This window comes from Pollachius pollachius (assembly GCF_949987615.1).
Source record: "Pollachius pollachius genome assembly, chromosome: 8".
NCBI classification, from domain to species: domain Eukaryota; kingdom Metazoa; phylum Chordata; class Actinopteri; order Gadiformes; family Gadidae; genus Pollachius; species Pollachius pollachius.
The window spans coordinates 17,192,503-17,215,436 of NC_136941.1; the positions used below are offsets into that span (position 1 = coordinate 17,192,503).

Here is a 22,934-nt window from a genome sequence, read left to right on the forward strand (position 1 = left end):
GGAGACTACTCTTCGCTGCTTGATCAACCACAACCCTTCTTCCTGGTCTGAATATGCCCACACCTGCTCTTCCACTGGACTTTCACCCTTCCAGTGCGCCTATGGGTATCAGCCCCCACTTTTTGCCAACCAAGAGAGGGAGGCTGCCTGTCCATCGGCACAAGCCTTCGTTCACCGTTGCCGGCGTACCTGGGACCAGGCACGTACTGCTCTACCGCTACGCTGCCACCGCCAACAAGCACCGCACTCTCGCTCCTGCCTACCAGGTTGGCCAGAGGTTCTGGCTCTCCACCTGTGACCTGCCCCTAAAGGTGGAGAACTGCAAGCTGGCTCCCAGGTTTGTTGGGCCCTTTCCCATCGCTTGCATCATCAACCGAGAGGCGGTACGTCTTCTGCTTCCCGGTCCATGAGGATCCACCCAACATTCCATGTCTCCAGGATCAAGCCAGTCCAAGAGAGTCCTCTGGTTCCTCCCATGCCGCCTCCTCCACCTCCTCAGCTCGTTGATGGTGGTCCTGTGTATGCTGTCAGGCGCCTCCTTCGCTTTCGCCACTGTGGACTTGGGATGCAGTATCTTGTGGATTGGGAAGGGTAAGGTCCGGAGGAGCGCTCCTGGGTGCCGGCTTGGTTCATTGTGGACCCCCACCTCATTTCGGACTTTCACCAACTGCATCCTGACCCGCCTGCCCCTTCCTCACTTCCACCTTCTGCGGGCCCATCTGCTGATGGCCCTTCTGATCCTCTGGTGAGGGGGGGCACCGATGTGGCTGCCTCTTCCTGCTCATCTTCCTCTTCTGCTGCGAAGGACGTGGACCATGCTGCCTCTGAGGAATTTTAGCCCTCCTCCAGTTTGCTTTAATTCCCTCCCCGGAGGTCTCTGTTAGAAAGTCAGACTGTTTTGGCTAGCTCAGGTTGTGGACTATTCTTGTGTACCTCCTGTGGATTTTAAGACTCTGTTTGGACAATAAACTGTTGAACTGTTCCAACGCTGGTCTCAGTCTCTGCTGTTCTTGGGTCCAACCTCACGCCCATTACAATGCAGAGTCCAGGTGAACCCTAAACAAGTGAGTCTGGAGTCTCTTGCAGAAGCTGTTTAGCGACCCAACGGTCCTGGCATCTTCAGGGAGCTTGTTCCACCACATTGTTTACCAACAGTGATGAGATATCAGTTGCTTTCATCTAAAGGGTGTTTGTTTTATTGGCTTAATCAGCTGCAAAACAAATGTTCTTTGTTTGTTTTTGTATAATCCAGGAACCATGTGGTGGATAGTTTTGTAGCGAATAGATTCAGAACTGTTAAAAGATAATGCACACACTTGGAAGGTTTTTGACCAATCAGGATCAAGTATTTAACAACGCTGAGGCATAACGCAACAAGAATGCGTTTTAAAAAGTTGAAATAGTTGAAAAACGCCGAGATATAGCCTTCAAGATGTTGGAGAGCTATTTTTGATGGTTTAATGTTTTTTGCTGCTGAAAGTATGCAGGAGCCTTTAGCTGCACAAAAAACAGGCAAACGGAATAAAGAAAACTTATGAACAGTAGATGTGCTTGCAGTAGCAACCACACTAATAAAATTTACTGATGTATGGGTGTTATGACTAAAGCTCTATGTTAACAAAAATATAGTCTTTTCTCTGTATTATATCTTTATTGGTTGAAAAGTGCAGGGATGACAAGGCTCAACAATGGATGGCTCCAAGATGAATTATGGGCTTCTTGGTCAATTCACCAGCGGACCTCGAAGCCAACACATAGTTTCTTCATATATTTCCTTCCGAAGGAAATACACCTGAAGCTAGGAAGACCCTGCAATCACCGAAGTGTAACCAAACACAGAGGAGCCCCTCTACAACTCCTGGTATTTGAGTTTGTTTGGCTCAGGGCCTTGGGATATCCACACTCAGTCATCGAGTGCCGCGTTTGTTCCACTTACTTTCAAATCAAGGGTGGACATTGCACGACGGAGGACACCTCCGACAGAGGGAAAGAGCACCAGGTTATAAATAGTTAATGCCGGCCCAGATAAACGACCATCCAATATAACGGCAATATAATCTCTGCCCCAGACGTGGGGTTTGATACACTCGTACGCCGCCTCTGTGTCGATACACATTACCACCGTGGCTGTGATTGTAACGATAATGTGCTGCTGTGAATGGATCGTGCAAAAAAATATGTGTTTGCCCCGCAACATCTGTCAATTTGCCACTCCACTGACAGCGGTGTGTTTACATTCATCATTTTCCTATGGGGATGGAGAAGTGCGACTCGTGATAAGTGGAAACATTTCCGTTCACCAAGCGAGACCTCCGTTCGCACAGAGCCCTCCAGAGGGGCGTGGATGATGCTGTTCTCTTAACTCGAGTGTCTCCGAGAGCAAATGGATGCTGCAGAGACGTTGACGTTGAAGGGGTTGACTGTGTGGGGGGCTGGAGGGTGGTGGGTCTATCATGGAGAACAGCCCCCCCACCCCACCCCATCTAATAGCTAGTGCTCCACTCTCTCCCCGTCTCCGTGGGTCTCCCCCGCCCTCCCACTTTCTCCCCCCCCCCCTGCCAGCTCTGGGCCTCACCGCTCTGCCCCCCTCCCCAGACTCACACAGGGAGCTAATGAATGTAATGCAGCACGCAAGCCATGTATAGGGGCTTGAGTGGAAGTGCCACGGAATCACATAGTAAGACACGCACGCACGTCAAAGGGAAGGGCAGATCGATTCTCAGCCGTTGAGCAGGGTGACAAGTGTTGCAAGGATTGACATGAGCTGAGGTAGTTCATTAAAAGCTCTGCTCTTTGCTTGGCAGTAAATTGGTTGAATATTCAGAGTATTCGAATGAGAGCCCATTTGGGGGGGAATGTACTGACAGGGAACAGGGAACATGGAGTGAATGCATGAGCACGTGAAATATAACAGGGAACCGAAAATATTGCTACAGATGATAGGAAAATCTGAGCTCAGCTGAATTATGGGAACAGCCAGGGAACACTGGAATGTTTTGAACATAAGAATAAATTCCTGTGTAGATTGACTTGTGGATGGGCATGTTTTTACTCTTCAGGTTTAGATGTTTTTTAAAGTAGCAAATAGCTGCAGTAGAAAGGTTGAATAGCGCAGCTTTAATTTATTCAGACTCCAAAAGGACCATTATCAATATTAAGCAAGCAAGTTGTCTGAGACTCGCAGACAACATGTAAAAAATAAGGAACTTATCCCTTACGATTTTAAACACTTCGGTAAATATCAGTTAAATAAGTGATACACGCAATATCCAAACTTTATGTCATGATAGAGGAAATAAATACCAGTATATACTACTTTACTGTTAAGCCAATTTTATATTTAAGTCAACCCTCTGCATTATCGCCTCTTTTTTAAGACCATAATATCCTCTTGCTTTGACATCGAATATAACTTATTCTTAATACCACTATGTGAAAAGATCTTTTGAAAAGAAAAAGCACTTAGTAACAACGAACACCTTTCCAAACAGTGAAGTTTTGTGCCTCCTTGACCATTCAGAAAGTCTTCCTGTGCAAAAATGAAACGTCTGAAAAGAATAAATGAATATGTAATGGGCTTTCGGCAGCCCAAAGCCTTTAAGAAATTACTCCACTAGCTCTCAGCCCAAAAATAATATGAATGTATAATTTCGAGTGGAAATAGAAATAAGGTTTAATGCATTATGGTACTTTCGAACCTGTGTTGCTGGTTCTGGGTCTACCTGACTGACTTTCTTGATAGAAAAGTAAAGAGCATGTTGTGAATAGTAAGTGTGTTAGTCGTTCTGGATCTCTACAAGCTCATATTAATGAATAACATGGAGTGAATGCATGAGCACGTGAAATGTTATGACGTTTCCCTGTGCGTGCATTTGTGTGTGTTTGTTTGAACATACAGTTCAGGGCGGATGGGAATTGTGGCTGTTAATCTGGCAAGGTCTAGATCAAGCCAGATTTCGGTAAAAGGGAAAATAAATCTTTCATGGAATAAGGAGATATTTAAGGAGGATGAATGCGAGCCATTTCATGACCCCAATGTCAGTCTTTGATTGATGTATAAGATGTGAGAAGACGTAATGTCACACACTTCGGAATAACGAATTAGACCAACTGTGTTACACTGACTATCGCACTAGTAACTGTAGTGTGTAAACCCTACTTTAATAACCATGCAATCATATACAAATGTGTCTCTCACCTGGGCCTGGGCACTGACAAAGTGAATTGACTGTTGTGTGAAAGATAACTGCCCCACGACATCTCGCCCGCCAGCATCTCTCAAAGAACTCTGACATTGTGTGTGTGTGAACCAATATGGGCCATTCAGGAGGGAGGTGCACTCCCAGTCGCAGTTGTACCTGAGCAAGAGTCTATTGTTTACCATTATGGCTGGGAGGTATAATTGAGAGATAATCGGTGCTATTATCTTTGCTTCTACAAATGTGTAGAAGTGCTTTCAGCCGAAAAGCACGGCTTAAAGCCAAGGTCTCTGCTTGGCCATCTAGCGAACAGGCTATGGTATATAACAGAAGTTTAACTAGAAGAATCTGTAATATTATTAAACAGAACATTAAAATGAGATTTGTACACTCATGTTAATAAATGATAATTAAATGAAAGGACTTGAGACCTTGGGGCCAATGTAATTCACATGCTAATATTATTGTAATTTAATACGTGCGGAACTACCCATGCTGCACTGGAACTTTTTGAAGACAGAGTGCTCTGACACAGTCGGAGAATCAAAGAGGCAATGATTGTCAAGCATCGTTAGGAAACTGGAGGGAAAGTATTTTCTGGCCTAGCTCATTTTAATATAAATAGTTCTCATTCAATTTCTGTATCTGTATTACTTTCATATGGGGCTGTTCTGCTGAAGCATCATGTGGCAGCCATTAGGAAAACTAGGAATCAATGCGTTCTGGGATATAATTAATAATTAAAGAAAAGACACACCATTTTTACTTATGGATTGCGCTATAGATTTCCTTTTTTGGTGTTAATAGAATTCCAGCAGAACAAGTTAGACTGTACTCTGATTATACACATGTATTATTGAATTATCATGTATTGGCAGACGTCTGCGTTTAGAAAAAAAAACAAATTTGATGCATGTGTTAATTGTTGTATGCTAATTTTGTTGTATCACATAACATACAGAAGGCTGTTTGTGTTTGTGTGCGCATGTGTATGTGTATCCTTGTTGGCAAGATAACCTGAAAGCATGTGAATTAATCTCGCTGCCCATTCAAGTGTAAACAATGCAGTGTACAGACACTTTATTTGTTCAGGCTTGCGTGACTCCTGGTCAAATTGCCTGCCCCTACCACAGTCTGTCTCTCGTCTGCTCCTGCCTCTCGTCCGTGAAATCTCTATTATGCATATCGGGAACCATTTTAAGCCTGCACAATACGATTAAGTTTGACCATTAATTGCTCTTTTAATAGCAATTGAAGACAGCTCTTTTTTTTCTGCCACATTGCAGAATTGTTATCTCTACGTCTACTCAGGTTTTATCGCCCACCCACGTTGGTTCTTGAACTGTGCTGGTGCTTTCTATATTTGGACGTGTGCAGTAAGCAGGGAGAAATCACTGCATAAAAGTAGCTTCCAAACAAGCTTTCTAACATAAACGATGCAAATCTCAGAGGATTTGATGATACAAACACAACAAACTTGTTTGGTGTTGGTACACAGTGCATATTTCCATCAAATAAATGTTATTTTGATTATGGCAAATTGTATTGTATTATTAAAAATATACCAAACTGAATTGTGAGGTGCCATATTGATCATCTCCGGGAGAAGGGTTAGTCATCAACATTCAAGTCAAGGGTTGAACCATTTATAATAAATGCATGAGTGACTATCAAAAAAAGAGGCCGGATATAAATGGCGGGAGTTCAAATGGTTCTTTCATAAAGGTGACGGAAAGATCAATAATGTGAAAACCAGAGACACACAGAGTGAAGTTAACAATCCTTGAAGTCTTGGGGTACGAGACGACCAGCGTTGAAGAAGAGTGGCACTAATAAAATGCAATAATGCAATGCAATAAAAAATGAGAAAAGTTGACAGCAGATCATTTGCAGACAAAACTCACAGAGCACAAGGCAGGAGTCTGAGCGTTGTTCAGAGCTGGAAGCTGTGAGCCATGTAAAGCAGTATTGGTTTTCACCCTGATGGAAAAGATTTGAGCTCTGCTTTTGTCATTTAACATCTTCACCTCTGCACTTTTATTTCTGAAGCATTGCAATGGACACTGGCTTGTTTTGCAGTTTTGCTTTATAGTGATTCTGTTTGATTAATATTGATCTTCGAAAGCTTTAACTATCTCTAGCACCCAGAGTAAGAGAGCAAGCTAGCTGTCAAGTCTGGTTAAACCACAGGGGTCCAGCTACTTAATCACTCTTAAATAACCTCGACAAGGGCAGTTGCCATGAAGGAATAGAGAGCAGGCGAGGGAAAGAGGGGGCGGAGCGAGCAAGAGGGAGAGGGAAAGAGACAGAGACAGAGAGCGAGAGGGAGAGGGAGCGAGCTAGACAACAAATGAATATTGAATTCCATTAGGTCAAGCAGTGCGTAGCGCTTTATTTTAAAATCCTCCGAAAGAGGAAATCCCTCTTTAGCTGCCTGCTGACAGCTGCTCCTTGGGCTAGGCCTCATTAAGCAGCGATGATGTCTGTGCAGGCCTCCAGGACGCTGAAGGAGATATGAGGTGAATTGAGTTGACAAGGCGTCAGGCCCACACTCTGCTACAGCGTTCTCTCCTTTACAGAGCAGCAGCCTGCTGCCTTCACGCTGGCTGCAGGTAGGACAGACAGCACCAGGGGAACGGATGTAGCGTGTGTGCTTGTTTCCGTTTGAGCGATTGAGGGTGTGTCTGTATGTGTGTCTGTGTCTGTTTCTTATATGTGTATGAGTGATTGCGTGTGTGTGTTCGTGTGTTTTTGTATTTGTATTTGCATGTGTGTTTGTGTGAATATTTGATCGCTTGTGTGTGTGTGTGTGCGTGCATGTGTGTGTGTGTGTGTGTGTGTGTGTGTGCGTGCTCGCACGCATGCGTGTATGAGTGATTGTGTATAAAGATAATTGATTACTTGTTTTTGTGTGTGTGTGCTTTTTTATGTGTGTGCATGTGTGTATGTATATGTCCGCAAACATTTACATTTGGGTCAGGGATGAAGAACACAAACTTGCCTGCATGCCTGTATGTGTGTGTGTCTGTGTGTGTATGTGTGTGTGTGTGTGTGTGTGTGTGTGTGTGTGTGTGTGTGTGTGTGTGTGTGTGTGTGTGTGTGTGTATGTGTGTGTGTGTGTGTCCATGCGTGGAGAGAACAGCTCTATGTAACATCAACCTTGTTTACAACTGGCAGGCTAATGTTCAACGCAACCGCCCCCAGCACTGAGTTTGCACGCATCTGTGTTGGGTTTGCACTCAAATTTAAATCTCTCTAAGCAGTGTGCTGTTCAAGCGGCTGGAAGGAGCCTACGAACATCAATGACTTGCAGCAGTGTGTGGCTGAACCATCAGCGATGTTCAAATCAACATATGGTTTGAATCATGCTAGGTATAATTCAATTCAATTCAATTTTATTTTAATAGTCCCTAATCACTGGTACAGTCTCAAACGGCTTAACAGGCCATATATTTATGACACCATCCTGACCCTAGCCCCCAAGAGGGCAAGAACTACCACAAAAAATACCTTAATTAGCAAGGAAGAAATCTTGAGGAGGAACGCAGACTGGGGGATCCTTCCTTCCAGATATAAAAAGCAACCATATCCACTCACACACCGCATCCCGGGCTCCTTTACGTCTCATGTTGTAGGGCATCAGACACTGTCAACAAACATTAATGCTATTTACAGTTTCATCTCTTTCGGGACATTACACGTATGGTATGCGTTTCACAAATGGATATGATGTTAGACAGCATATGCAAGGCGTATCCACAGTTCACACCCTTGCTTTGATAGCATGAAATCCCCATCAAACACGGCCCCACAACATCAAATACAGGCATAGCATAGCAAACAGGCTCAGGGAAAGCTACCAAATAGAAATTAGAGGGTGTAACAGAGCCTCCTACTAGACCAGCCGTCCTGCCATTCTCAATTGTGCCCAACACTGCATGCAGTGAAAGGTTAATATTCCCCAGCAACTCCTGGGCAATGGGACCTTCCAAGCCTACTACAGTTGAATCTTCCCTCCCACTCGCGCTCGCTGATTTGACAGCACCTTTGGCGCTCGCTGTGGCTCACGGGCAGCTGCAGTGCGCGATGTTTAATCCCATTCTTCCACACATTCTCTGTGGGTTACAAGGCAAGTCTCACGCTTGTCAAGTGAGTCATTTTTTTTCAATCCCCGTGTCGGAAAGCACATCACTCAACGCTCCGAGGGAAAGTTTTTCTCTTTTACTTATGAATCATTTACCTTTCATACGAAACATCGCAGTTTTAATCATTTAGGCCTTCTGAAGTCGAATTTACAGTTGGCCCCGGGACCATTTTGTCATTATTTATTTATTCAGGACCTGGCAAGTAAAACCATTTAGAGCAGAATACTGGAGAATGATTTAGATTAAGTCTCATTCTTCATGTAAACCGTTTTCAATTTTGTCTATTACTTCTAAACCACCCACGTCATCACCCCAAAATTGGGTTGCAAGACTTGTTGCATTAAATAAGTTATGTTCCATATCAAGTTCCCAAAACAGTAAATACTGCTGATCCTAAGGATTCTGTGCACACACCGATGTGTATCGACCTTCTTCTCGGTTTCCCTATCAAAGTGCTGCCCACACACAAAAGGGATTTGACAACATCCCATAATCCTTTACATTCACCTTCTGAGATAGAAGTTTCTACGGATGTCTGGGTGGGCACAGAGGCACACCAAACATAAAAACAAAGAACAATGGATCCGTAATGGATTTATTTTTAACACAATGGTGGGGAAAAGGCCATAACCAATGGTTTCGAGTCATTAAGGAAAGGGATTTGCCAGGTTTAAAAGTACACTTAGAAGTACACGTAAAGAGCTCAGCAGGTTGGTGTGGAGAGCAGGAAGCCGTGGTACTTCAAAACAATGTGTGTGTGTGTGTGTGTTTGAGTGTGTGTGTGTGTGTGTGTCTGTCTGTCTGTCTGTCTGTCTGTCTCTGTGTGTGTGTGTGTGTGTGTGTGTGTGTGTGTGTGTGTGTGTGCGTGTGTGTGTGAGTGTGTGTGTTCTACTTATTCAGTCCCCAGAACTCCAGCGATGAGTGTTTTCATTCCTAGCGAGTGCTGCTAGGCAGCAGGACGGTCTGGGATTAGCAGCTCAGGATGCTATGCTGCGGGGAGGCGGTTGCTGACGAGTTACGCTGCGGTCAGCAGGAATCAGATCCACCACATCTACCAGGGTGGTCACTATAGGCTGCCACGGCAACCACCGTCCAGTGGACAGGAAGCTCTCCCTTCAACATGATCGTAGATCTGCCCCCCTAATCGATAGCTGCATTCCCTGAGTGTATGAAAGTGTGTGTGTGCGTGTGTGTGTGTGTGTGTGTGTGTGTGTGTGTGTGGGTGTGTTTTACTCTCTAATAGTCAGGAAGAGCCCAGCACACGGACAGCGACGCATGTAATGTCGAATAACATCTGCCATGTTCTCGGCACCTGCTGGGAGCCCACTTTTAAGGGAAGATTATGTGTGAAATAACATTTCCTGTCACATGATGCTCTCTGGGGCCCCTAAGAGCGTCTTATGTGCTCTAAAGATAAATTGGATTTTCCCCTCCGGGACCTGATGTGTGCCAAGCGCTGATAGCCGGGCAGGGCTGCTGACAGATACATTACTGTTACCCGTGGTCACTGTTTGGGTTAAGTAAATAGACATGCCAACACATGCTTACACTTGATCCATCACCTCCAAGGCCGGCGCGTGTAGCAGTAGTTATACCTGCTGTGTTCCCATAGAGTGCTGTCACCGCCCCTTGGCCGGGTCATCCATATCCGTATCCAATGGATACCAAGCAGCACTACTGCTTGTAGAAGCCAATGCTTTTCTGCTAGTTCAGTTTATCGAAAAAAAAAAAAAATTGCTTATATTCTAATATATTATGCATCCATACAAATAGATATAATGTATTTTTGTGTAAATGATTTTGTACGTGTATTCGATGCAGCACAGATTAGATTGAAGAGACCTTCTGGGAGGAGACGGCACAAAGCCTTGGCTGGAAATCAGAAACTGCAAGGGGATGATTTACATCTGGTTTCCCGCTGCGTTATGTAGATATTCTGGGGAGTTTAGAATTGGCCATGGCTGAGGTCATCCTTGGCGGGAGAGGCCAAGCTAAATTGGAACACTTTGGGTGAAGTGGATATGTCTGCAGGAAGTCTGCAAGTCAGTTAAAGGAATCTAAAACAACACCCAAAGAAGAAGTCAGTCGATTGGCATGACTCAGACTTCGTGGCTACAGTGGCAATGTTGAGAGGATGGGACGTATCCCTAGGCCAAGTAGAATGTGCAAAATTCATTTGAGATTGACTAGTAATTAAATATATAAAAGGTTTATATAATTAATATATAATTGTATATTATAGTTACAATTAATATTTCCACGAAAGGATTTTAATATGTGTATTCTACAGTGGCCAGTGTTGAGTCCACAGTTGGCCGCGTTTGTATGTTCCGTTACGCCCTAACACATCCCCAGCTCCAGCAAGATGATTGGTCGAAAAAAAAGCATGGCGAAAGTACTTGGCACGTCCCCGTTTGCCCGGGTATCCTCTCCGTCTTCAGACTTTGGATATGAATCTAAAGTCTAATCAGTGAGACTGGGTACGCCATGTCCTCAGACCAAGCCTTGTGTGTTGTTTCCCTGCATAGGCTTCTGCGGATGTTAAGCTGTGCCCCCAGGCATCTCTATCCCTCTCTCTGTGTGCCCAGGGCTGCCCATCACCTGTTACAGCTGTCACAAAACAGCCCCAAATCCAGTGGCAAAGAAGCCTCAGTCTATTAAATCTTACACTGGGCGGATATTGTCACCAAAAGTATTAATTTACCGCTGCTTCACATCGCCGTGACAGTAAACAGCCACTAAATAAATAAATGTCAGTTTCAGAGCCCCGAACATTGAGGCACACTTTATTGAAAAACAAGGTAGTGTCTTGTGTGTGTGTGTGTGTGTGTGTGTGTGTGTGTGTGTGTGTGTGTGTGTGTGTGTGTGTGTGTTGTCATTGTACAAAATTTGCAACTGCATGCTCAAGGGAGCAGTTATACCCACCAGGAGGGGTGTATCAAACTCCCTAATAGTCAGAGAATCTACCCCAGAGCACATTGCAAAGCCATTTGAAAAATGGCACGGGGGACAGAAAGTCATTTTTTTCAAGCTTATGTTTATTTGATTCTTAACCATCAGCAGGAGCAGAAACCACTCTTGCTCACTTTCTGCTAACAATTCCCTGGTAAAATAATTTCCTAAATGTGGATATTTTTCGGTTAACCACGAGACACAGCGTTGCTAAGCCTACGATGCCTTTTCTACTGACTAAACACCTACTCAATATATGGACCTTTGCAATGCAGTATGAACAGCATTTCATAGTTAAGTCTTCCTCACATCCATAGAACTAAATGTTTACTTCCAGGGAAAATGAGATTTACAGCTACATGTCAAGCAGGTGGGAGTTGGACAGAAGCTGCTGGGACTCCTGCCCACTAGACTATTTGAACGTTGCACATTTCCAATGCAGATTGTTAAGCCAGAAAACAACCCACTTTCAATCTCTTGCCACAATAAGATGTTCATTCAGTGTTTTCACCCTATACGGTCCCTCCTCCACTAATTGGCTCGCTTCAAACGGGCTGCTTCCTGGCAGCTCTTTAAATCGTCCATCCTAAATAATGCCCGAAATGGTTTTTCACTTCCTCAAGAACTCATTTGAATTCACAAAAGAGGCTTTTGTTTTCTGATTTGCTTTTTTGGGCATGAAGAATGATGTCATGTATTCAAGCCTATAAAAAGTCATTTATTTCTTAGCCGCCCTCCCGTAAGTACAATTTCTCAACACTTTGAAAAGGCTGGGTGCCATTTCTTTGCCGTCTGTCTGCTTTCCTCTCCGAATCAATCTCTTTGCAAGAAACTTGTTGAACTGTCAAACATCTCCTATGAGTAGTTTGAAGAAGGGGCTGCAGTCCAAAACTCTTATGGTTTGATTAAACATCTTTAGAACTTTATTAATCCTCAGGAGAATTGATACTGTACAATAGCTCTGCTTAAGAAAGAGCAATGACAAAATAAAAGGTAGAATGGACAAAAGGGAACAGACTAACACATGGTGAGCGTGGACTGTGTTTCAGACTATAAGGAGACCCTACCTGATTGCTTGTTAACGCCATGTTAACACAGAGCCTGAGCTACAGTGTGTATGGTCGCTTCTCTATTGAAACCGACTAGAATCACAATTACATTTGGAAAAAAAAAAGACGGGACATGTGGTGAAATTGCAATGGTACGATTAAGCAGGGGTCATGACTCACCCGTGGGACTCACGGCAGTCCTACGGATGATCAAAAGTGACAACTAAGAGAAACCCTCACCATTTGTCACTGTCACCTTTGTGTGTTTTCCCCTCGGACAATACTACTGGAACAGGACATTTCTTCCTCTTGTCTTTTTCGTGTGCGAGCAATTCTCAAGTTATTTTTGAGAAGAAAGGACTGGGTCCTGGTCACTCCAGACTGAGTCAGTGGGCCAGCATGATGCTAACGACGAACGACAACAATATGCTGTTATATTTTAATAAATAACAATAACCATCATTTCATGGTGGCATATTGAAGCTTGTGTTTCTCCCCTCAGGAGCAGCTTCCAAACAGGCAACCCTGGTTGTAGATAGCAGGGATTCATTATAGGGCTCAGGGGCACTTCAGCAGAGTGGATGTACTGTCACCGGGGATTACGGTAGGGCCCTCAGACTGAAGGGTAGTGTGTCTGATTGCTAAATGTATACCTTCCTATCTGTCCTCCTATCACGACACGCCCCCCCCCCCCTTCTCCTCACTCATTTAACACGGCGAGGGAAAAAACACCCCCAAAATAACTATAATATTATTAATTACAAATATAGGCAGGCTGGAAGCTGCTTAATTCAACACTGCGTTCCCTTGATGTAGTTCTTTAAGGCTGTGTCGATCTCTTGCTCAGAGGGTGGATGTTTGACGTACTTCACGGTTGATTCGTCCTTCATCACTCGAATGCCCCAGTCAGATACTGTCGAATCAATCTGTTACGACGCAGGAAGGAATAGAATCAATGGATTTTATTAGATTTTGTGGGATTCCTCTCTGTTGGTATTTAACCAACAGTCAAGGTATTCCGTGTGCAAGTTTATGTGCTCTTCTAGGTCAGCCTGATATATTCTTGGCAAGCAACCAGAAAGAATATTTTAGCCTTGTTATAATAAAAAACAAGAACACAATCCCATCCCTTGAATGTGCTTTTAGACAGATCAAGCAGTGCAACAAGTGTCTCACCACTTTATCCAGTTCTAACAATGGTGTGTTTCTGTTTTCCAGAGACAGCTTTAATATGAACTGTCTCAGGAAAGGAGGTGGCTTTTTGGGATGCATAATAATTGTCTGTTCACTTTGCTGTATTTACGTTTCAGCAAGTCATCCTTGCCTGGGTGTTTTCATTATTATTATTATTATAATTTTCCGCTGACGGTCACCCAATAAATAATCTATTAATACCCAGGCAGCACCCCATGGGTGCCACGCCCACCTGAACCTATTATGGGTCCCTCCGCACAACCCTCCAGCGTACGTGGGACAGCGCTGTGTAGTAATCAGAGTAGGGGCCTGTGTTTACTGGAGCAGTGGTCCTCCCCTGGGTTTCAAATGAGGATAAAGCACAGCGTTTGTGGGGAAGGCTTACAGGAGAGAAGTGGCCTGGTCTTAACACACACACACTCACACACACACACATTCACTGACACACACACACACACACACACACACACACACACACACTCACACTCACACACACACACATTCACACACACACACACACACACACACACATACACACAGACTCTGTGGGGATGTTATTTTTAGAGGTGATTTTGACACATAGCTCGGCTTATCAGAGTGCATGAGGTTTCTTGGTTCCTCGTCTTGGCAATGCGCTTTAGTACTGAGTTGTAATTTACACATTGTACTGTCATGTTTTGAATGTTAACATGTGTTCAGTATTCCAGGTGTTTATTGCTCATGAAATTGTTCTGGAGCACGCCTTGACATTTTTCCTCCACCTTATGAATGGGAAGATGATTCATAAGTCGATCAAAACAAATAAATACGTGTAATTATTGTAATAAGCAGATAAATTGACCCATGCAGAAAAGTAAACTACATTAACAGAAGGGCTTTCATCTCAAGACTTGATTAGACTAGATTACTGTCGTATTAATTGCAGTATGATTTGCCATAAAGATCAGTATCTTTATGGACATTCCCACTCTTCATCTCTTAGGAGTCTGTGGTCTTGTTAAGCCTTTAGTGATCTTTCTGGGTGAGGATGGTATATATGGGAGGGATCTGGTTAATAAAAACTTACCCCTTTTGTTTTTTTACATATTAACTCCATGCAGGGTGTTAAAAATCTTTGATAAAATAGACAGATATAATGAGCTTGAGTTACCACAATAGAGTACTAAACATTTCCAGTAATGCAAGAATAAAAAGACCCTTGATGGATATTGCATTATTGAAATATTGCACGTCCAGGAACATTTCGGTAAAAAGAAAATGAAAAAGTGAACACGTTTAATGTGCCTTTGATAATTCTCTGATCACAGAGATAAAGGCTCTTTCCCGTTGACATATAAAACTACTAACTACCTACTCATCTTATAACATCTACACCTACTAACCTACCAGCAGCTTACCCACTAACTCAGACAAAAATGCATTGTGTAATAATATATAGTAGCATTAGTGTTATCATTACACGTTTTAGAACTAGGTTTAATCCACTGTTGGCTCTGGTAATTCCTGGTGAAGGCCACTAAAGACAGGCTTTCTACTACTAGCGTAAAGGAACGAAACGTGAATAAAAAGGCTGTTCCCACTGACCATATGTTCAGGGACTGGGGGAGCGGGGCACTAGCAAAGCAAAGACATAGAATGGAATAATTTAAACACCCTCGAAGAACCAGAGAGCTACTAAAATCGCAGTTGCTCAGCTTCTATAGTCCCAGTGTAGCTGACAATATATTACAAGCACAAATGGTACTCGGTAAACAAACTTAATTCTAGAGATTCGCCAAAGACAGTGGGAATATACATTATCCGTTTAAAATTGAATTACTTATTATAAGAACAGACCTGGGTACAGGCCAAGTCTTTTTTTTTCTCTGTACTTTTCCTTCCTTCAATGTTACAAGAGATCAGAAAACGCTAGCTGTGTGTGGTTGACCAACAGCCTCGATTGAAGGAAGTAGAAAATCAACCACAGCAACAACTCTCAAAAAAACAAACAAACAGAGATGTCCTTCAAGCCAGGATATGGACCACTACACACAAGGAAACCATTGAATCCCCGCCTGTGCAAGAATCGCTCATCCATTAGCCTGCCGATGCACAGGGCCTAGAACTGTCATGGACTCACAGGGACATGATCAAGCGTGAGACACGGCATCATATCTGGGCAAGGGAAATAACCCAAACCCATTCCGGTTGGAAATAGCAGAACTGCAGATTGTGAGAAAGCTGCATTAAAGTATACACCGGCGGACTGTGTGAAATCACTGGGGTGGCGCTGGTTGACTATACAGGAGCCCGGTGGCTCCACCGGATGGGGTTTTTCTTACACCCATAAGCAAAAGCACGTCAGCCCCGGCCATATTGTTCTGGCCTCGGTTTTCTTGCTCCAATTATTAGTTTCCCCAACTCCACCTATTAGTTTTGTAAGGCAGACCTAGGCTTTGTTTTATGATCCATGGTGTGTGTGTGTGTACCTGTGTGTGTGTTTGTGTGCGTACCTGTGTGTCTGTGTGTGTGTGTGTGTGTGTGTGTGTGTGTGTGTGTGTGTGTGTGTGTGTGTGTGTGTGTGCTTATGTGTGTCTGCGAGCACCCTGCACCAGAGAGATGTTGTGTACTGCTTGCATTGATTGCTCACTGCGCTGGCTTTGCAGCAGGTGATGCTGGCTCATTATCATGTGTACACACTCTGTGGCGTATTGGCAGGACGCCGAAAGCATTCGCTGGAATTGTTACGTTGAGGGAATTATGAAAGTAAAATACAACCGTGGCTTCGTTGTTGAGCGGTGGACTTTTTATGATCTTTGACTTGGCGGTGATTAGCTTGGCCTCTGCGGGGAGCTCGTATTCACACGTCAACATTTCCTATTGTTGTTTGGTGCTACATAATCTCCAAAATATCAAAGAAGGTCATGGATTCAAGGCAATTATTGACTATGGACATCATTTGGGAAATTGTTTTGTGTAAATAACACAAACTTGAAAAAGAGCAGTAAAATTCTATATAAGTATATTATTACGTCATGGATTTACACACACACACACACACACACACACACACACACACACACACACACACACACACACACACACACACACACACACACAAACAAACACACATACACACACACTCTCACACACACACACACACAGTATTTCCGATAATGACACATTTTCTATCTTTGGTCTGTCTCTGCAGGGGGTCTGTGCATCTCACAGTCAGTGAAGATCCCACGTGAGCCCAGAACCGGAGAGTTTGACAAAATCATCCGTCGCCTGAGTGAAAACCCCAACGCCCGTGTGGTCATCATCTTTGCCAACGAGGATGACATCAGGTGAGCCCCCACCCTCACTCCTGAACCACAAACGCTGTCAACAAAACCGGATTGATCTTTTCAAAATAAAACACAGGCCTGTATGTTTTGCATCTCTTTTTGTACTTTCCTCTAGGGTTTTGTACAACAAAACTCCTAGATACACACACATCAAATCATATGATTATATTGTTCGCTATCATATTGTTACACACGACAATAATGGAATAAGGTAATGCTAGATCGGCATATGCTAGATCGGATAACAGATCAGCGTTTGGTTGGCCGGTGTGTCTGACAGGGAGCAGGCGGCAGCAGCCAGTGCTCTCTCCTGGTGGCGGTGGGGGCAGCGGTCCCAGCGCTCATTGACTTAATCCTGCGCTGATAGCCGGTAATAGTGTGGATATGTAGTAATTACACAAAGCCGGGGGGGATTTCAGCCCTGCCTGCCTTGCCTCGTCCTTGACCCTGGTCAATGTGAGGAGGGCAGGCGCCGCGTGAAGTACAAAAGATAAAGTCAAAGGAAGTTCACGAGGCGCGGTTCTTAATGAGAATTGATAATCATACACAGCGCCGGAGAACAATGTATTGTGTTTGCCAAAAGGTCAGCCCTTGGAGGGGACTTGGAGGTTTGGAGTTTCTCTGTTCTCTTGGTTTGGAAACGATGAATCACGCTGGTGAACCTGGGAACAAGTTATTATTATAGTCCTTGAATAACAAAAAAGGCTTCGCAAGGCCACATTTCTCCATCAACCTCGAGCTGACCGAGAAGCTGCCAACAGCTGAACAAAGAGCAATTACCACGTTTGCTATGGCAAAAATTGAACACAAAATAAAAAAAATTGTGTGCATTCATGTTATTTTCTCTGCTATTTCATAGGAGACTCCTCCAGGCGGCTAAGAAAGCTAATCAGACTGGCCACTTCATCTGGGTGGGCTCAGACAGCTGGGGGTCCAAGATATCCCCCATCTTGAATCAGGAGGAGATGGCCGAGGGTGCCGTTACCATCCTGCCCAAGAGACAGTCGATACGAGGTAACCTTGCACTTTTGTCTCCTGCCATAGGCAAACCTATAGGGGGGGATATAGGGGGGATTTTTTTCTATATTGAAGGCTTGGAAAAACATTATATTTGGGATGACATGAATGAACCAACCACCTCCTCAAGTAATGATGTACTCCCTCCACTCAGCTTTCAGCCCTACTGTGTGATGGGTTGATTATTCAAAGGATCTGGATTTATCAAGGGCCTCCACAGATGTTTTGATTATTTAAACAAATGTAATAAATTCATCTCTTTAATGAAAATGCAGTGTAATGTTATGGCTAATCACTAGCTATAAAATGGTCAACTGCTGATAGGAAAGTACAGATATCTTTGGAGCTATATAATTTGTTAAACATTGATCCGTCCATCTCTATTGCGTAATGTCTCTAGGTTTCGATCGGTATTTTACCAGCCGCACGCTGGAGAACAACAGGCGGAACATTTGGTTTGCTGAGTTCTGGGAGAATAACTTCCAATGCAAGCTGAGTCGCCATGCACTGAAGAAAGGATCTGGCGTCAAGAAATGCACAAGTGAGTGTGAGACCCACAATGCACAAGTGATTGTGAGACCCACGATGACACTGTTGGCTCTGCCGGGTCATAATGTGATTTCATTTTCATTTAATTCTAATTTAAAAAACAATTAATTTAAATGAATCATCTCTTCTGCTCTTGTAGCTCCAAATCAGAACAAAAGAGCAGTTATCAAGATGATACACGTTAAAAAACAATTCAATAGCCTCACCTGTCTTGTTAAAAAAAAAGAGATCTGCACAGCTACTGTTAGATACTCCGGGCAGGTCCAAACATACTGAAACTGTCTTCCAATCTTTGAAATCCAGAGAAATGCCGGCTGTGCTCTGACAAGTCTAGGTGAGGCTGATGTAACCTGACAAATCATTTGAATCACCTGTGTGAGATCCCATGGTTAAAGTAGTATTGAAAAGGTAATGGTAGACGTTAGTCTTTTCCCCCCAGCAGGGGGGGGAAAAGCAGGCTGTATCATTAAAGGCCATTGATTCCTTGTGTTCATTGGGATTTTTAACTTAAGTGGCAACCCAGGAGCAGTGTTGGGAAAGTTCACTTTCTACGTGAACTAGTTCAAAGTTCACTTTCTACGTGAACTAGTTCAAAGTTAAGTTCACAAATTTTAAAATGAACTAGTTCAGTTAAACGTTCATAATACAAAATTTTGAACTAAGTTCACAGTTCCAAAAAATGAACTAGTTCATAGTTCTTTTTTTCAATATGTTGCTGTGAGCTATTCGTTTTTTCTGGAATTTTGAACATTGAGCCCCCGTTGTGGTTTGTCTAGGATGAAATAGAGTGGTTGAATCAAGTATCGTAGCGAAATACAGTTTCTATCGTGTTTTATTGCACATTTAGCGCATTTTGTAAATCCCATTGATTTATTTTGGAAGACTCATTGCTCGTTGGCAAGAAACGGAAAGGGGGGGTGTTCACGTTTGGTTGTAGTCTTTTCGCTCGGTTCTAGCCCTACTGATGAGACGGAGAACCGAGCGAAAAGACTACAACCAAATGTGAACAGCCCCCCTTTCCGTTTCCGGCCAACAAGCAATGATTCTATGAGGTATTCTAGTCCGTTGAGCTATGAGCCAGAGAGATAACGTTATGGATTGTACATATTTTTAATTCGAAATTCGTCTCAGCCTTTATACCACAGATACTCTAGGGTCTATAGCATATAACCCCGTTGTCTGATTACAGTTTAATTCATTTTCCACCATTTAACAGCTCTCGTTTTGAAGAATAATCACCGCGCCATTCGTTTCAATGGGAATTGCGCCGGTCTATACTTTCAAAATAAAGTGTACATATTTATAATTGGAAATTCGTCTCAGCCTTTATATGACAGATACTATAGGGTCTATAGCATATAACCACGTTTTCTGATTACAGTTTAATGTAACAGTAAGCTGGCAACACAGCAACTGCAAATTAATCGCACAGAGATTACCATGGCAACCGGTCAAACAACATGGCGATCTGCTCGCGCATACGCCGTGTTGATAAACAAATAACCCCCATATTGAACGAAGTTAAACCAAGTGAGGGTGCCGTTCACAGACACCAGAATGAACGAGTTCACAGTAACGTTCATCAGGCAGTAATACAGTACATTCAGTTCACGTTCGCCCAAAATATGAACGAGTTCATGAACTATGGTTCAATGAACGCGTTCAGGCACAACACTGCCCAGGAGACATCCTGTACTAAACCGGACTGCTCTTTGTGGCTGTATGCCTTCCTTCTTGCAAAGTGCAAAGAATGTGGAAAGTTGTAACTTTTTCCATGCTCCACTCTCATGTTCAATTGACCTCATTACTGTCTTTGCCGCAAGTATGAGTTTGGTTTTATCTAAACTATGGAGCCACCCAGATAGTGCATGATTAGGAGCCAGTCGCAGTACTGCAGATGATGATGCCAAATTGCATTGGCACTAATAGGGTTTTTGCTCTCAAACGGCAATGGCTGTTCCCTGCTGTCAATATGCAACACCCTAAAGTCCTTATTAGTGTCTTATCCATGGTATAAGTCAGACCTGTATTCACCAAGCCACGGCGAGCCAGTAGACATTATTACTTCAATTTGATGTTGCCTTCCTCGTATTTGCTGTTTGACACATTGGTTTGAGACTGGTGTTGTGTGTAAGACCTTCGAGTTCCACCCCCAGTCGGTCGGAGGTTGTCGTGATTGAAGTGATGGTCCTCTGACTTCAAGGTATTTTTGGGGCATGATGTACGCACGGCATAAAAATCCACATGTCCTTCAAGCGACCTTAGAGTCTTGGTTCCTGATGCAGTCAGTTTGGGTTTGAAAATATGGCCTTTCATGTTTATACAGTATTTGACTTGCATATGTTTTTGCCATAACGTAGATCCCCAACCCATAATTAATGGACCTAGCTGCACTAAATTCAGGATTGCTTTACTTATAACCACACAGGAGAATCTGTATCAGGGATTTGACAGTGTGGAAAAATGTAAATGAGATTAAGGTCTTAAATATCCATTTTTGTGTTTGACAGAATTACACTAAGATGGCCGACTCAAGAATGTTTAGGCCTAGAAATACACAAACAAATACCGGCTTTTGTGTTAATAGATCACATAATATCAATGTAAACATGACGCTGCATCCTCAAATACCTTTTGAGAATACAAAATAGATTAGATTACATTGGATCAGATTAGATTTGATTCCATAATTTAAGTGGCAATTTGCCCCAATCACTAAAATATATCAGTGAGACATCTCAAGCAGATAATTCCTATTAGCGTGTGCCTGGGGGAGTCACAACACACTGTATCAAATACATTAGTGTTGGCATGTAAATCACATTGTTTACATGGAGTTTCTATTTGATGATTCTACGTTTCACTAATCCACCACAGCATTAGAAATGTAAATTGTCTAAGAGCACTATTCCCCGTGTATGGTTGCACATTATAATCTTAAAAATATGTTTTATTAATTTAACAATCCCTGACATTCTTGTCATGCACACATTAGCTTAAAAGAAAAGGACAGAATAGGAATATATAAGTAGCATTTTTTGCATACATAAATAATACATTTAAACGTGGACGAATGTAACTTTTGTACTTCAGTTTTTTACTTCATTAATCCCAAAATATCTGAATTACAGAGTTTCTCAAGAATAAAAGGCACCCATCCATAACTTTATCCATCCATGGCTTAATCCATCAAGGGGATTTTTCTATATTTATCATTTAATTGTTCCGTCATTTTTCAACCTGGACCCTATTTTCCCATAATATTGTCTCTAAGTGACTAATACGGACAACATTGTTCCTTTATTGAGCGAGAACACTTCAGCTTTCAACCAGGAAACAGATAGGGCCTAGTCCATGTACATCCTCAAAGGGTGATATTTCTGGCAGGCTCAGATTGTTATTAAAACTGTCTGACAACAATATGGAAGAAACCTTGCTCAATACTTGACCAAACTCAAAAATAGCTAAAGCCCCTAACACCAAAAGTGCTGAAAAAAATCCAAAGCTATCCGTATGGTGTGAAAATGATACAGAACAACTCTATCTGCAACTCAAGCAACCAGAGGTTCCTAATGAGAAAACGTACTTGGTGCAGGTTTAAATGTGTTTAACACAAATTGTGTAGATACCACACAAAAATAAAACAGGGGCAAGTCTAATTTAAACTAAAGGGTTCACACAGTCTACGTAAAATGGAACTGTGTATTTAACTTGATGCTAGTGAGACTCAGAGAATGCCCATCTGAGGCCATTCCCTTGTAATGTAACCAAACTATTTAATTACTTCCAAATATTAAAGGTTCACTGGAAAATGTACAAAATGCCTCTTGGCCAATGTAGCCCAGCGAGGACTGAGCAGCAGTATGCTACATATTACCTTTAGGGCTTGACCTGTTGAGTTGGAATGTAAGAAAACAAAAATCGGATCTCAAACATGAATCAAGGGAATGGCAGGGTGAGACTGTAGGCACAAATGATTCAGAAATGAAAATACAAATTGGAAAGACAATATGCGTCCCATTTTGCCCTTTTAGGGAGTAAAGTATTTAAATAGGGTAAGTAACGCAATAATTATATAGCGTCTATATGCTGCCTTAAAATCCATTATGTATAGGAGGTCAACAGATTGACACCAATATAATATAGGATATGATTAATACAGATTATCTTCCTTCTAAAGCAATTCAAATGCATTATCATTTTTTCAATCAGTATTAAGTTCCATTAAAACCACATTAAGCTAACAGGTGTCTTGCCCCTTCCTGCTGCTTTGTACCGTAACTAGGTGAACATAGACTGCGGCCTATTTAAACATTGTTCAGACAATTTACAGTTAAGCGGCCTACATACGAGTGCGGCCTATTTTCGAAGGTTTATGACCAAAATCGGGCGTGGTGTTTTCTCTGTGATGATGCCCCATATTCTATACTATAACCTTCCAAAAAGTTTGAGACATTGTCAATATCCGCTGTGTGGTAATCCCCTACTGGCACCAAACAGGTT

The 22,934-nt window shown here is 42.8% G+C and overlaps 1 protein-coding gene across 1 annotated transcript in view; it reads left to right on the forward strand.

Moving 5' to 3' along the window:
• Window positions 1-22,934, forward strand: part of LOC307079224 (metabotropic glutamate receptor 4-like) — a gene marked incomplete at both ends in the record, with an annotated part of 98,569 nt that overhangs the window by 51,604 nt on the left and 24,031 nt on the right. The window contains 3 exons of the mRNA XM_079741399.1: window positions 16,730-16,865; window positions 17,725-17,879; window positions 18,283-18,423. Of these exons, the coding sequence (XP_079597525.1) occupies window positions 16,730-16,865; window positions 17,725-17,879; window positions 18,283-18,423 (432 nt within the window). The remainder of the gene's footprint in view (window positions 1-16,729; window positions 16,866-17,724; window positions 17,880-18,282; window positions 18,424-22,934) is intronic.